Source organism: Rhinolophus ferrumequinum, chromosome 16 (assembly GCF_004115265.2).
Source record: "Rhinolophus ferrumequinum isolate MPI-CBG mRhiFer1 chromosome 16, mRhiFer1_v1.p, whole genome shotgun sequence".
Taxonomy (NCBI): Eukaryota; Metazoa; Chordata; class Mammalia; order Chiroptera; family Rhinolophidae; genus Rhinolophus; species Rhinolophus ferrumequinum.
In genome coordinates, this window is record NC_046299.1 from 305,695 (window position 1) to 321,341 (window position 15,647).

Sequence of the window (15,647 nt, forward strand, 5' to 3'; positions counted from 1 at the left end):
GGCTTAGGATCAGCTTTTGGGGCTGCCGGGACCTTGCCCTTCCCCTGGCTCTGGGACCCGCACTCCGGGTTTACTACTCCGCAGCAGCCCCTAGGCCGTCTTCCTGGGAGACCCCGTGATAGCATGCGGGCGTGGCCTGTGCTCTCGGCCGCGGGCCTCTATGTCGGGGCGACATACTCCCAAACCCTGCGCCTGCAGGCGACGGAGTCCCCTCCCACCTGTACCTGCGGGTGGCGGGGCCTAGAGTTGAACGGTGGACGCGCTCCCCACGCTCTCAGTGCCGTCTGTCACTCGGAGGCCCAGCAGTCCCGCCCCAACACGCTTCCAAGCTCACTCCTCCCACCACGGGATTTCCGGCGTCCCGCACCTGGCCCTGGGCGCCTGCAGTCTCCGGCCGTCCCATTCTCGCCGGCGCTCACTCCGTCCGCCAACCCCACCTCCACCGCGGATCACTCACGGGATCGGCTCCTCCCCCTCCGCTACGGCCACGCCCCTCCCTGCCGCCTTGCCCTTCACAGTCCCCTTGGACCCCTCCTCCTTGGGTCTCCCAACTGTTTGTTTGTGGAAAGATCCTAGGTGTGAGTGTGGGGGCAAGGTGGGCATGACCCCACCCTAGCTGGGTGAGTCTCAGGAGAGAGCACCTAGTGGGTGGAGGTGCGGGTGTCGAATTACTAAGGCTGCAGGTGTGATTAGGTAGATCCCCTCCCCCCAATCTGTAAAGGGTTGCCCCTGGGGACGGGCTCACTTCCGTCTACCTGTCGGCGTCTCCCTGTCCGTTGCGTGGGCGCCTCTCCCACGTCCCTCCTTTCTTATGGCGCCCAGGTCCCTCTCCCCAGGGTAGAGCCTCTTTGCCTGCTGCCGCCACAGGACACGTGGAGAGTGGGCCCTGCCCCCCTCTGCCCACCTCCATCCCGCCCTTGGAAGGATGGACTGGCAGCGGCAGGTGGGCGATGGGAAGGGCCTCACCACTCCCACAGGCGAGGCAAGGCGCCGGAGGCCAAACATGCTGTGGGAAGTGGGGGTTCCAGAGCTCTAGCAGAGGGACAAACGAGACGAGGAAGAAGTGCTGTTGGGGGGCGACCCATGGCAGGTCCCCCTAAGCCAGCTGCCAGCTTCCGGCTTAGGCCGGTGCTGCCAGCATAGTGCGTTGGAGCCACCCACTCAGGCCAGTGCTGGCTCTGCCCCGGAAAACACGCTCCTCTGAAGGAAAGGAGTGCGGAAGCGGAAGCGAACACACGTCTTTAAGGACCAGCTATGCTGGACGCCGTTTAAAGGCACAGTAATGGAATGTGTTCTTTTTAAAAAGGATGAACAGATAGACATGAGACCTGCCTGTACAACTGTGACGACAGCGACATCAGGCCTGAATCGCCTCAGGTCACTACTGGAAGGTCTCAGACTTTGGTGAAAGGAATGGGATTTGGCCATCGAATTAAATGTAAATTTAAAGGCAATATTCTGAAGATAGGACCTTAAACCAATGACAACACTAGAATAGAATAGAATTTTACGTAAGGACTAAATGTGGAATCAGGTCCATTGTATCTCTAACTGTCTTACAGACTGCTGACTGGTCCTAAATGATGTGTGTTCATAAGCTGATTTAAATTAATCTAGGTTTAAAAACCAGTTTCTCAGTCGCACTGGCCACGTTTCGAGCTCAATGACCACACGTGGCTGTGGCAATGGACAGTGCTGCTCCCGAATGGGTCTGTCCCAGGGTCTGCTGCAGTGTGCTGCTCCAGACACAAAGCATGCGTGTGCCCGGTGTTATCAGAATCAGCAGTGAACCAGACACCTCAGAAGACAGGAGACACTCGTGAAAACACATCTGCTCTGGTACCAGCCCTGAAGGGAACGGATGTGGGTGGGAGGCCCAAAGCCCCGGGTGCTTTGGGAGGGGGAAGGGAGAGGGGAGCTGGGCTCCAGCCCACTGGCTGCCCACACAGAAGCAAAGTGACCCCAGAGCGTGCTACTGCCACAGCCCCTCTCGATGGGACAAATGGTGACAAGAACCCAGGTGCGGTCTTGGTGTGGGCCTGACTGTCCTGAACACACAGTGGTGTGGCACAGAAAGGACACGGGATAAAGGGGAAAAACCAAGCCAGCCCATGTCTCTGAAGCTGCACCATGGTCACTGCTGGTCATCGAGCTGGTGAGGGACATCAGTGATGTGCACACTTCATGGGCCTCCACGCAGCACAGAAGAGAGTAAGGTTGTTGGTCACCAGGAATTAACACCAGGAAGTGAGAACCTGCTATAAAGATGAGCTAGATGGATCCACCAAACAACTGGATGGTGGGTGTCCAGTCATCAAGGGGGCAGCGAGCACTGTAACTGTACATGCCGTAAGACAGCCACCGAAGGGTGCCAGCGTCACCCACTAGGACAGCCACTGTCAAAAAGACAGAAAATACAGGCTGGGGAAACGTGGAGAGGTGGGCACCCTGTGCACTGTGGGCGGGATGTGAAACGGGGCAGCCGCGGGAAGGCAGTGTGGGGGCCTCAGAAAACCCAACACAGAGCTGCCAGGTGACCAGCACCCCCCTTCGGGGTGTTTGTCCAAGGCAACTGAGAGCAGGGCCTGGACAGGTACTTGCACCCACATTCACAGCAGCACGAGTTACATGGCCAAGAGGTGGGAGCTCTCCCTCCCCCTTACCTCCTCTCCGAAGCGCCAGGGGCCTTGGGCCTCCCACCGACATCCATTCCCTTCAGGGCTGGTACCAGAGCAGATGTGTTTTCATGTGTGTCTCCTGTCTTCTGAGTTGTCTGCTAATGGAAACATTACACAGCCTTCAAGAGGAATGACGTTCCGACAGGCCACCACAGAGGGACCCGGGGACATTGTGCACAGTGCAATAAGCCAGTCACCAAACGACAAGCACAGTGTGATTCCACTTAGGAGGATCTTAGGAGTCACATTCAGACAGGAAGTGGCGTGCGGATTCCCAGGGGGAGGGGCAGTGAGTGTCTAATGGAGACAGTTTCAGTGTGGGAAGATGGAGGTCTGGGATGATGGTGGTGACAGCTGCACATCACTGTGTGCTTGATGCACTTGAAAATGGGTAAGGCAGTGAACTGTATGTTGTGTATTTTACCACAATAAGAGAGAAAGGTATGAACCTGACCAGTGTCCCTTAGTGAGACGGAAGAGGCTTCTAATCTGAACACTGAAGAGTGGTCCCAGGAGGCCCTCCTGGAAACATTGCCCAGCACTCCTGGTCAGGCACAGGGAGATGTGTCAGAGCCAGGGACAACAGTGCCACCACGGTGTGTTCACCTCACGTGCTGAGACACGCCTATGGTGTCCAGTATGACAGAGCAGGACTGGGACACACCTTGCCCCACAGATGAGAGCTGCAGGCACAGGGAGTCTCTGGTAGGGCCAGTGAGAAGCAATTGGGGCTTCGCACAGCATCAGGAAGGGAAGTGGTAAAAATGGTAGAGAAACTTGCCGCGGCGCTGGGGCTGGGGCTGGGGCTGGGGCTGCGGCGGGCGTAGGGCACTGCACAGCCCCCATCTCTCCCCTGCAGACCTGTAGCTGTCCAGGAAGGAGTGTGCGGATTCATTACCCCAATGGGGCGCCCCAGGAAGAAGCCGGGGACACAGCCCCTAGTCGACGTGGCAGGAAGGCAGATGGATTTTCTTTGGTGTCCTCAGATACCTCACACTTGATGCCTTAGGTGGTTTCTTTCCGTCCTCAAAACAGCCCTTTTGAGGGCCAAGGGTTCCCGGTGACGTGATGGGCACACCAATGCCAGTCCCCACCCCTGGGGATTGCGGGTTTGCTGGGATGAGGTCTGCTGTCTCAGACCCCCGACCTGCGGCTCTGACATTCCAGGTTGTGTGGGGGGTGGGGAGATGTTTGTAAACTGGCTTTGGGCAGCTCTGAGATACACGGGACTTCAGCAGACAGCCTCAGTGTGTCGTAAGAGGTGACACTTGGAGTCAGTTTTTTGGGTTTGGTCTCTCCCAGAGCCCTCAGGTCCTGCCATCAACACACAGCTGAAGGGCAGGCTCAGCTAGGTCTGGAGAGAGCGCCCTGGCCCCCATGGGGGACTTTGCAGGCAGAGGGTCCAACTGGGGTCGCTTCACCCACAGATCCCGAAAAGGGCCTGGGGGAGGGGCTGCAACCCACTGGCTGCTGAGGCCTCAGGAAGGTTGGAACCAGAGGGCCAGGGAGGGAGGGCCCATCCCTTACTGAGCCCATGGCCCAGGGCAATCACTTAAGTCCCTCTGAATGAGCCCCTAGTTGGTGAAATGGGCCCCTCCCACTCGACCCCGGCTTGTATTGTTATGCTGGTGAGGCGCCTCAGGCTACTTCCTCCCTCCACCTGGGGAGGGGTCCCACAAGCCCCACCCAGTTCCCTCTCAGCCAGACCCACAGGTCGGGGTGGGGCCCTCAATTACGATTTGAAAAATGCTACCCGAGTGATTTTGGTAGTCTTAAAATTACAGGGGCCCTGGCCTCAGCCAAAGTCTAAAGTCTCAGACGCCCAAGCCCCTAACACCCTGGCCCATCCAGGTCAGTCACCTCCCTGGGGACAGAACCAGCCCCTTCCCTACGTGCGCCTTAGCTCTCCTGCCTGTGTGTTCCAGACCTCTGAGTCCCGTTGCCCAGACTCAGCTCAGGACAGCGGCCGGGAGTTGGTCTGGCCAAGGTGAGACTTTGGGAACACCCTACCTGCGCAGCGCTGGGCGCCTATGGTGGGGGCCAGAGACAGCTCACACCTCCCCCATAGAATTAGGCAGACCTGGGCCACCCATTCCCAGCCCCCCATTCTGCTGGTGGAGCCCAGCGCTCCCTTGTACCACTCAGCAGGGCTGCGTGAAAGGGTGGAGTTAGTGCTTGCCTGCCCCGCCCCCGTGGCTGGTCTGTGTTGGCCGGCGAGTTTGGTAAGATCTGGAAGACCCCAATATCTCAGGTTCCAGGGGCCAAGAGGCTCCTCCCCCTGGAGACTGGTCTCCTTGGGAAAGCCCTGGTTACCATCCCACCCGGACAACAGGCCACCCGGTACTCTCAGCCCCACCTTAGGAACCCAGGCCATTTTAACCGGCTCCGACCTCTGCGGGCCTTACCTGCAGGGGGATGTTCTTACCTAAGGGGCCCTGCACACATTCACCGGATTAAATCGCGAAAAACAACCTTTTTATTGAACGTACCTAGGTGTGGGGGAGGGCAGCGGGACGGGGTCAGGGCCGAGGGGGGCGTGGCGCTACGGAAGGGACAGGCCTCACTCACGCCGGTCCGCCAGGACGCCCCGCTCAGCGGCGGCGCTGCCCAGGATGAAGCCCACCGCCAGGGACACGGTCTGGTCGAAGGAGCCGCGCAGCTGCTCCACGTGCTGGTTCAGGGTCAGCAACTGGTCGCGCAGCGGGCCCAGGATGGCCACGATGTCGCCCAGGTGCCCCAGGGTTTGCAGGAGGGCGGCGTTCAGCGACGGGGGCGCGGACTGTGGAGGCGCTTGATTCTCTGGGCGGCCAGGCGGCGAGTCGGAGTCTTCCCAGGCGGCGTCGGAGAGCGGCGGCGGCGGCGGGGAGTCGGGGCCGTGGGAAGGCGCGTGATCCTCTGGGCGACCGGGAGCGGGGGTAAAGGTGGGGAGCGTCGTCGGGGAGCTGGGGGCGCGGGAGGCATCCGCAGACTTGGCCGGAGACGAGCTGAACCTGAGCGTCCAGGCTGGGTCTGCGTCGGGGTCGCGCTCAGCTAGTAGCGGCGGGGCGTCTGGAACGCGGAGCGGGTGGTGGGGTCCGGCACCCGGGGCACGCCAGCTGCTCCCCCACCCCCATCCCCCACCCCTCCTACCTGGCTCCGCGGGCATGCTGGGGGCTGGTCGGCGGCCGCGCTGAAGGCGCCCGGGCCCGGGGGAGCGGCGGCGGCCGCGTCTGCGCCCGGTGTCGCCGAGCAGTCCCATGAGCTCGCGGATCTGCGCGTCGAAGGGCCCCGGCGGCTGGTCGTGCGCGTCGCGGAGCTTGTCCTTGAGGAACTTGTAGCGGCGGCGGCACTGCGCGGGCGTGCGCCGCACTTGCTGGCGAGCCAGCGCGGCCGACACGCGCCGGTAGATGGGCAGCGCCCGGCGGCGGTCCAGTAGCAGCGCGCGCCACACGGCCGGCTGCAACAGCGTGCCCAGCAGAAGCTCCGTCTCGTGCGCGCTCCAGGGCGTGCGCTGCGCCGAGCCCGGGGACACGGGCGAGCCAGGGGACGCGGGCGCCGCCGGCGCGCCCGGCGAGGCGGGCCGTCCGGGCGTCGTCCCCGGGGCGTCCCCCGCCAGCCGTGGCTCTGGATCCGGACTGGCCGGCGCCAGCGGCTCGGGGAGCGCCGGCGGAGGTGGGCGCCGGGGCCGCAGCAGCATGTCGGGGCGGGGAGTCGCGCTGGGGTCCGGGCCTTGGCCCGTGAGGCCGCCCACACGCGCTCTGAGGACCCCGAGGGCGTCCGCCTTCCGTCCAAGCCGGAGCCGGGCCGGGTCTACACGACCCTCCCACCGCCCCGCCCCGCCCCGCCCCCTCCGCGCGCCAAGTTCAACGCGGGCTGTGGTGGCGCCTAGGTTTCCCCGCTAGCCTTCCGGCCCCTAGGCCGTGAGTACACAGCAAAGCTCCGCCCCTTGCCCGACGGGCAGACCCTGCCGAACAACGGGGTTGTACTTTTTAAATTGTTTAATTGAGGTGCAAGATAACGGAGACGTGATTAAGCGCAAAGTTCAACTCGTGTTTACGCATGTGCCATGCCCTCTCACCACTGCGCCGAAAGTTCTAGCTTTGGAAGGCTACCTCGCGCCCCCTCCGTGTTGCCGTTGGTGCGCCCTAGGATGTTGTTTGCCAGTACGTTTCTGCGCTGGCTCTGCCCCCCTCCCCTTCTTGTGCGGTTTTAGTCTGTGAACAGAAGGCGGCGTTCATTACTGCCTGCGGGCAGCTTAGGGCTGTGTCTGATAAGGAGCTGGGACCAGTGAACAAGATTAAGGTCAATTCACACACACACACACTTCACAGAAAGAAACCTGCGGCAGACATTATGGTTAATATAGAGTATTGAGCACTACGTCCTGAGATTAGGAATAAAAAGGATGTCCAACGTGACCGCTTCTGTTCAACGTTCTTCTAGAAGTCCTAGCCAGAGCAATAAGACAAGAAAAACCAGTGAGATGTATACAGATTGAAAGAAAGAAGTAAAACCGTCATTATTTGCCGATGATATGATTGTATACATGTAAAGTACAAAACCCACAAGCACATTATTAGAATTAATAAACTAATTTAGCAAGGTCATTGAATGAACAATAAACAAAAATCAATTTTATTCCTGTATTCTGGCTACAATAGTGTTTACAGCTTTGTAGTTTGGGGTAACTGGATCTACAGTCGTGCTGCAAACACAGCAAGAGTCCCTTTGCTTCCCTGCCATGCACCCCTTACATGGCCGTGGTAGGCTCATCAGAGCTAAGAAATTAGTGTCACTATGACACTGTTCCCTGAGCCACAGACTTTATTTGGGTTGTACTGAGTGTCCCTTTTCTGTCCCAGGGGTCCCATCCAGGGACCTGCCTTTAGTCTTACGTGTCCTTGGTGTCCTGTGGGGCTTGGCAGTCTCTCCGTCTTGTTTTCTTGTCACTGACACTTCCAGGACACTGGTCAGTATGTTGTGGACTCTTGGTGTGGGCTTGTCTGGTGTCTTCTCGTGACTCGACTGGGGTTATGGGTGTTGGAGAAGACTACAGAGGTTCTGTGCCCGTCGTATCCCGTCACGTCAGGGTGTGACAGCGGCAGGACTGATGCTTACCCCAATCTCCCTGAAGGTGGTGCCTGAGTGCGTCCCCTGTCAGGCCACCCTCCTCCCGTCCCTGCCCTGCTGTGGGGGTCAGTCACCAGGTCCCCCCCCACTCGGGGTGACCAAGCTGCACCGCCAGGGGCATCTGAGTGTTAGAGATTCTTCGGTAACTCTCCCCACTTATTTATTCACTACATTGTCCATCTCTGTCAGTGTGGACTCTGGACGTTCATGTCACTCGTGGGCTACAGTCCGACCCTGTGTAGTGCTGTGCTCCCCGGCTCAGGTCCTGGGAGTCCCTCAGAGCTCTTCTCTTTCCCGCCTGTCCTCTGTCCTTTGACATGCTCTGTCCCCCACTTCCTTATTTTAACCCTTTGTTGCTCCTGACACTCCGAGATGCTCCTGACCACCTGGTGCCTGCCCCACTCCAGCCCTAGAATCAGCTGATCAGTGATTCTTCCAAAACTCTCTGGTGCCCTTTTGGAGAGTGGCATCTGGAAACTGAGATCTGGGTACAGCATTGCTGGCTGCTACTGCGGTGTCAGTAGCCAGTGGTTCTGGGGGGATTCCCCCCAGGGGACACTTGGCGATGGCTGGAGACACTGTTGGTTGTCACAACTTGGGGGGTGCTGCTGGCCTGTGGTGGGTAGAGACCAGAGATACTGTGGAAGCTACAGTGCACGGGTGGCCCTACAGCAGGGTGGTCCACCTGAACATCGGCAGTCAGTGACGGAGGAGCCCTGTGGCAACCCGGAGCCCACATGTAACGCGTCCCTGTAGTACTTCTGTACCCGACCCCCTTGCCCTGCACTGCAGGGTTGGTCCTGGCTCCCATAGCTACGGCTTGTCATTGTCCTGCCCCTGTGGGCATGGAGCACAGCCTCAGAATTGCTAACCTCAACGCTGAGAGTAGGTCTGGACACGTGCGGTCTTCATGCGTGTCTCTTTCATCTCAGGCTTGACCGGTTCCCTCAAAACGCCTTTTCCCACGGTTCCTTAGGTCAGCGCCTGTAGGGGCGAGAGGCAGATGAAGATGGGGGCTGGAGGAGTGGCATCTCCTGGCCCAGCGCCCCAGGAGGACTCCCACTTCTTTGCAATAGGCTTCAAACAGGACACAGCAGGACATGCCCCTGGTCTGCAGAGTGACCAGTGGGCTAGCTGCCAGAGTCCTCTGTCGCCAAATGGAACCACGGGTCTGGGGGCTGGTCGGCGGCCTTGCAGTGTACAACCACACTTTAGTTACTGACTGCAGTGTGACAGGCCACTCCAAGCAGTGGTGAGGGCTGTGCCAGTTCATTATGTTGGTGATTCTGTGGTCAGAGCTGGGGTGCGGACCAGGTGGCTGGGCAGGCTGGGTTGGCCTCTGCCCGGCCAGCTCGGGCACTATTTTCCGGGCTATGGCCTAGCTGTGTGGGGCCCCACAGGCCTTCTCCACGTGGCATGTGCTGGTGCCTTGGCTCCTGGGCTGGGCTGGATGGTTGGGCGTCTCTCCACCTCCATGCAGTGCCCCCAGGGCTATGTCGGGCTGCTTACAGCCTGCTGGCCTCTCTCGGGTAGTCAGACCTCATACAGGTGGGGGCTTTCTCGTGAGCTTCGGTGCACTGGGCTGGAGGGACCTATGAGGCGGGAGCCTGGGGAGCGTGGCTTTCACTTCTCGTTGATTTGATTAGACTGGTGCTGTGAAGGGAGGACTGTGTCCTGACACTGTCCTTGTGTCTCGGGAAGGAAGAGGTGCCAGGTTCACTGGTTTCCAAGTGGTGAGGACCCAAGCCAACCACCCCACATCTCGGACCCCGGCACCACCTAACCACGGCAGCAGCTGTCCTCAGTCACATGGGTTCACTGCTTCGTTGTCTTGGTTATAAAACTTGACTCTTCCAGACTCTCCTGCTGGACTGAGAGCTTTGTTGTTCATGTGGGAACATCCCCACACGTCTGTCATCTCTTCACGGAGCACACTGGTCCTAAACGCTCCAGCAGGAGCCTGCCCGGTGGTGACCAGCCCCTCGTCCTGGCCCGGTCGTGCCAGCCATTGTCCTGCCCACAGGCTCAGCTGTGGCCTGGGTATGTGTGTGCACAGGGGCTGTGCCCAGCGGGAGCTGGGCAGGGTGACGCAGCAGCCTTGGGCCGTGGCCCCAGGAGGCTTTGGGTCAGCCATTCTGGGTGGTTTGCAGCACTGTCCTCCAGAGGCAAGTGTTTCCTGCAGAGCGACTTTGCTGTTCACAGGTCTGCGAGTTATGGGGTCTCAGTGCTGGGACCTGGATGAGGGATGAATCGGCGGACCGGGCCTTCTCTGCGACCGGCCCAGCACTTCTTGTCCCCTCGCCTTCCAAGAGCAGCACCCTGACTGTCCTCTGGCCACAGAGGAGGCCACCCTGACCCACGAAGCAGCAAGACGAACCACAGGGAAGCTGTCTTGGTAGAAATGATTTTATTTAGAAATTTGTACCATGGGACACGAGGGTGCCATGCAAACAGTCGTGCTTAAGCCCAGAGCCCAGTCACTTCCCCGAAGAAACTGTCGCAAGTGGAATGTGTATTTGTGCTGGACACTAAGTCTGCTTCAGCTTTGTGACACTATCTTTGTTAAATTCAAAATCTGAAGACGGGAGTTCATTGGCAGAATGTAACTTTCATATAAAAGCCTAAAAAAACATGAAGCACATTTGCACGGCCAGGACTGCCGAGCTCCCTGTATGGCCCTTTGGAGCAGGACCTGGTTGTCTCAGACAGGTTTGTGGGAAACACATTGACATTGGAACTGCAGCCTTTTATCACAAGTAGCAGTTTTTCTAGAAGTACCGCTAGCCGGTTGCTCTAAATCAGTAATTCTAAAGCTCAAAAGAGTGATCATGGCTCTTGCAGCGATTTGCAACTGACCACATAGGTGCTGGGATGGTCCCGGGGGCCTGGCCTCCTGCTGTGGGGAGAGGGCCCTGTCCGAGGGCGTCCCCCACCCACTGGGCCATGCTCAGCACTAGCCATGTGGAGACAGGCCTGGGGTAGAGTTGGGCACCATCGAGGCAGCAAACTTCATTTCCTCGTAGGTGCCAAAGCGCTAGTAAGGACGGGGAGTGGGAGCCCAGGCACGGCCTGTACACATCATGCATGGCTGCTGAGGGCGGGTCCACAGCCCTGGGGCCCCTAGGCCACCAGACAGGCAGAGGGACACTCTCAGGGCCCGAGGCCGCCTCTCTGCCGTGGAGCTGCTATGTCCTGTGTGCTTTGCTGGGAAGCAGAACCCTGGCCAGGCCGCAGGGGCCCCACCAGGGGCTATTGTGGGGGGGTGGGGTGGGGGAGCCGGCGCCTTGGGTGCTGCCAGTGCGGAGCTGTGAGGCTCAGGCAAAGGCAGGCGGGCTGGGAGGGATGGGGGAAGGTGGGAAGGCTCTGTCATCCCCGTGGGACTGGGACTCCCGGGAGCTAGATCATCAGGACTGGCGGGGGTCGTGAGGGACGGAATATAAGCCAGGTTGGGGCTTGGCTGGCAGGAAGCCCTAGTGGAAGGGGTTAGAACCCCCGGGAATCTGCAGCTGGCATGGAGGTGGTCAGGTCAGCCTTGGTCCTCTGTGTCTGGGAAGACAGGCCAGAACCATGAAAAGTGCTCAGAAAGCAACTAAACATCTGTGGGGTGGCCTGGGGAGTGGGCTGGGCTGGGTCACTGGGGCAGTGGCAGCGCCCTGTCTCCCAGATGTGTGATCTGTGTGTGGGTACGGCTGAGCTGACTTCCTCTTATTTTCACTCAACTTAAGATGTAGGTTGTAAATATTCTCGCAGAAACACCCCCCCCTCCACTGACACCCATCCTCTCTCCGGGGCTCCTGGCGCGCTGTAGAGGCAGCGGGCTGTGTGGGCAGCAGGCAGGCGGCTTTGTGTCGGGCGGGCCTCGTGTGGACCCCACGCCCACACCACATCCTCCGTCACTGGAAGGTGGACTTCATTCTGCGTAGCTTGTCCTGAATCCTCCGAGAGTGCTTCTCGCTGGCCGTCTGGTGGAAGCTGGTCCTGGTATCTGCCGCTAAGACGGAGACGTCGGCCCCGCTGAAGCGGACGATCCTTTGCTTGAGGCACGACTGCAGCTTGGGGTCGGCGGTGAAGGTGTAGGGGTTCTCCTGGAACGCATGCACCTGGCTTGCCACCCTGGCTATGTTTCTGGTCAGGGGAGGAAGGACACGTCAGTCTGCAGGATGCCACACTTCCTGTCATTGCTCAGGCCCACCTGCTCGTCGCCCGCTCACTGCTGGCACCAGTGTCAGCTGCTGGGCGCACAGGAGCGCTGGGGACGTAGACAGCTAAGGGGTGTTGTCAGCGTGTGCTGGGCACAGCTCTCCCCAGCACCGTGCTCAGCGACGTCAGCACAGCGGTGGGAGAGCCACCACTGTGCGAGTGTCTGCACCCGTGAACCGGCCAACGCTGCAAAACACGGCTTTCCCCGAGAGCCAGAGGTTAAGCTGTGAGCAGCAACCCCCGGGTGTCATCCAAGAAAACGGGTGACTCAGAGGAGAAGTCCTCACCTGCGCCCAGAGGTGTGGACCCTCAGGATATTCCTGTCCCCAGTCTGGGTGAACAGTGTGTCCAGTGTGAATCACAGGACAGCCAGGTGTGCCCGTGTCTGTACACTGGTCTCAGCCCACCCAGTCTGCATCCGGGCATCCAGGTCAATTTTCAATCCCTATTCTGCTGATGTGGGTTTTCTGACGTCATACAGCGTGTGCCCTGTGGTGTCTCTTAAATGCTGTTTACAGTTGGGTGACTGAGAGGGGCCTTGCACAGAGAGGCTGGAACCAGTGGGTTCCAGGTCCCCAGGCCGTGTCCTGACCAGCTCCCACCTGCCTCCTGTGTGGACGACGAGAGGAGAAACAGGGAGAGCAGGACAGGGTGGAAAGTGAGGTGAGGACCCCCTGGAATGGTCTGGCCCAGGGTGGCATCAGACATAGACCTGGGGCTCCAGGGGGGGAGGGGGCTTCTGAGGGCACGGCTGTGCCAGGCGAGGCAGAAAGGAGCAATGTCCTCTTCAGCTGGGGTCATGGCGGTGGTTTTTACAAACAGACCCCCAATCTGCGCCTCCCAGGTGGGCCCCCAGGTGTGCTGGGCTCCCAGGTTTGCGGGCACGGCAGGAACAGGATGAGGGCTAACCATGTGTCCTACACAGACAGCTCTAGGGATTGGCCTGAGGGGGACAGTGGAGGCAGAGAGGGGAGATGTGACAGCTGGGGGTCATGAAGAGCAGTCACATGCCACTTGAGATGGGGCCTGGATCTCCCAACAGGAAGGTCACAGCAACCTTGGGGCAATGTTTTGGAAGCACATGCGCCCAAACTGTGGGAAATGCTGGCATCAAGTCTGCAGAGAAGGAGGTGGCTGCAGTCACTGGGGCAGAGGGTGGGAGGCCTGGGCCGTGGGGAGGGCTGAGTGGGGGGCCCAGGCCTCAGGAGCGGAGGGGTGAGGGAGGCCCCACCTGAGCTTGCTCCACCTGTGCGCCCCGTTGGTCATGGTGAAGCCCCCGGTCTCCAGCTGCTGGATGTGCATGGCCAAGAGCCGGGCTGCCGGCAGGGTGGGCTGGGCCCTGAAGCGCCGTCCTTCCATCAGACACAGGCTGTCACTCTTCAGGAAGACCTGGTGTCCAGCCAGGGGTGAGGGGGGGGAGGGACAGGCCAGAGGTCAGGCTTGGGACTCAGCTGGGACCCACTCAGCGCAGCCGACCCCAGGTGGCGCCCCATTCCCAGAGTGGCAATAGCCAACAGCCCACCCGAGACGCACCCTGGATTGTGGATTGGGGACTGAAAGTTGAGGTGTCTTATGCTTGCGGACACCCAGGAGCACTGACACTAATCAGAGAGCTGCACACCTGCCATTACTGAAATGGCAAATTCCCTTCCTGGCTTATTTTCCCATGGGCTCTAGAAAGGAGCCGGGTGACCAAGTCCCAAACGAGACAGAGACCCAGGCTGGCCAGCTGCAGGGACGCCAGTGTCTGGTGTCCACCAAGGACACACAGTCCTCCCGCCTGCAGGAGCTGTGTCCAGTGTGGGGCTGCCTGGGTGCCTGCTGCCTGTTTGAGGGACATGCCCGTCATTACAAGTGGTGTTTCCTCACTCAGGATCTCACGAAATGGACTTTGCATGTTGCCAGTCAGCCAAGCTCGGATGCCCTGGGCACCTGTGCCCTGTGCCACTGGCCCGGCAGGTGGGCTCCTGGAGCTCCGAGCTCCCAGCTGCCTTTGCCAGCTGAGCAGCAGAGGCCCCGGGCGGGGGGGGAGGGGGGACGGGCAAGGCAGGCTGCTCCCTGCATGACCCCGAGAGGACCGTGTGGACTGGGGGCCGTGATGCAGGTTTGGCTGGGCCGGACCCTCAGGTGTGCAGAGTGTGTCACTGAGGAGGGACCCAGTTGGACACAGCTGCCAGAAGCTCACACAACGCAGCCGTACCTCCACGGCTTTCAGCTCCTCCATGATCTCTGCTACCTTTGCGGGTAAAATTCTCCATGCCTAGAATGAAAGCACAGGTGAGGCGGGCAGCGTGCGGGTGCCCCCACCTCGCCTCTTCCCCCCTCACCCCCCTCCCCCCACCGCGCCCTGCAAGGCCTTCAGGCGGACTCACGGGGGACTGCCTCACGGCGACATGCTCCAGGCCACCCAGGATCTGCATGGCTGTCGCAAAGTTCCTGTGCTCATAGCACGATTTCGCAATCAGCAAAAATTTGGACAGCAGAGTCACCTGCAGCTGAAACAGGAAAATGGAGCGTTCAGTGTCTTGCAGCTACGACGGATGGATGGAGGACATTTTAGGGCGTGTGGGAAGAACCCAGTGCCAGGGCCCAAGGAAGCGTGTGCCCCACCGAGTGTGCAAGGACAGACCGGTGGGCTCAGGTCTGGGCAGGAGGGTGGGCATTAAACACAAACAAAAAGCAAATGCCCAGTTAAGTGTACAGATGTGCAGCGAACTCAACGTCACGTCTCAGGTGCAGCCACTCCCGGGACAAACCACTGTGCTGAGTGGGACAGATGGGGGCAGCACAGCTGCAGGACCGGGAGGGTGGCCCCCCCAGGAAGATGCAGCCGACGCGTCCAGAAGCCAACAGCACAGACGGCAGCTCCTCACTGCCCGCTGGGCCGGCGTCCGCGGCGGGACGTGGCTCAGTGTCTGACTGGGAGGTGGTCGCATGCGGTCTCACCGCTACCTCGGTGGGTAGCTCGCGGGATTTGACGGGAAGCCCCTGGTGAACAGCTCCTGCTCAAAGGGCTCTCATTCTTAATGGCCGCACCACTCCACACCAGACCGAGGGCCCACGGGTAGCACTCAGCATGCACACAATTCCAGACTTCCGGAAAGTTCTGAATTCAGCGGAACCCCCCTTTCAGAGCTGCCTGAGCCTGCAGACGGTCGCTGGGGCAGGGCCATCCTTCATGTGGGCACAGTGCCTGTGAGTCCCAACCCTGACGCCTGTCCACTGGGCCTGACCCCAGTCTGTGGTCACACAGACGACCCTGGAGGTTGTTCGCCATGCACGCTCCCAGCCAGCTGACTTGTGCTGAGGGGTCTTGAAAACCATTTTCCCACTCATACTCTTTAAGTTGACATCTCATGTGTTTCTTCATGTTTAAGTAGAAAAATGTGCAATTTCAGATACATTCAGATAACTGTTCCATCGCCTTTTGGTTTTCTTAAAAAAATTTTGTGGTAATAAAAATATAAAATTTGAGCACTTAGCCATTTTTCACAGTCTAATAGTGTTAACCATGTCCACCGGCTCATGTCACATCGCCAGCATACCTGGTCTTGTCAGACTGAAACAGTCCCCACTGCACGGCACCCACCCCCCAGCCCCGCCCCCACCTACTTCCTGTCCCTGAGTGTCACTACTGCAGGTCCCTCCTATGGTGGCATC

The 15,647-nt window shown here is 59.7% G+C and overlaps 2 protein-coding genes across 2 annotated transcripts in view; both read right to left on the reverse strand.

The window, feature by feature from the left end:
* Positions 1–5,238: 5,238 nt before the first annotated feature.
* Positions 5,239–6,354, reverse strand: UTF1 (undifferentiated embryonic cell transcription factor 1). The gene is made up of 2 exons (XM_033129871.1): positions 5,808–6,354; positions 5,239–5,726 (listed from the first exon to the last, which is right to left on the reverse strand). Exons 1-2 carry the CDS (start codon positions 6,352–6,354, stop codon positions 5,239–5,241), a joined length of 1,035 nt encoding a protein of 344 aa, XP_032985762.1.
* A 3,827-nt stretch (positions 6,355–10,181) lies between these two features.
* KNDC1 (kinase non-catalytic C-lobe domain containing 1) overlaps positions 10,182–15,647 on the reverse strand; it is a 51,835-nt gene continuing 46,369 nt past the window's right edge. Inside the window, exons 27-30 of the mRNA XM_033131018.1 lie at positions 14,360–14,482; positions 14,188–14,247; positions 13,219–13,376; positions 10,182–11,912 (exon numbers count right to left, since the gene is read on the reverse strand). Coding sequence (XP_032986909.1) covers positions 11,681–11,912; positions 13,219–13,376; positions 14,188–14,247; positions 14,360–14,482 — 573 coding nt within the window. The 3' untranslated portion in view covers positions 10,182–11,680. The remainder of the gene's footprint in view (positions 11,913–13,218; positions 13,377–14,187; positions 14,248–14,359; positions 14,483–15,647) is intronic.

Excerpts from the sequence above, each read along its gene's own strand:
- UTF1 (XM_033129871.1), bottom strand. The coding sequence starts at position 6,354 with ATGCTGCTGCGGCCCCGGCGCCCACCTCCGCCGGCGCTCCCCGAGCCG. Across the intron at positions 5,727-5,807 it reads CAGCATGCCCGCGGAGCCAG|ACGCCCCGCCGCTACTAGCT; the intron begins GTAGGAGGGGTG and ends TCCGCGTTCCAG.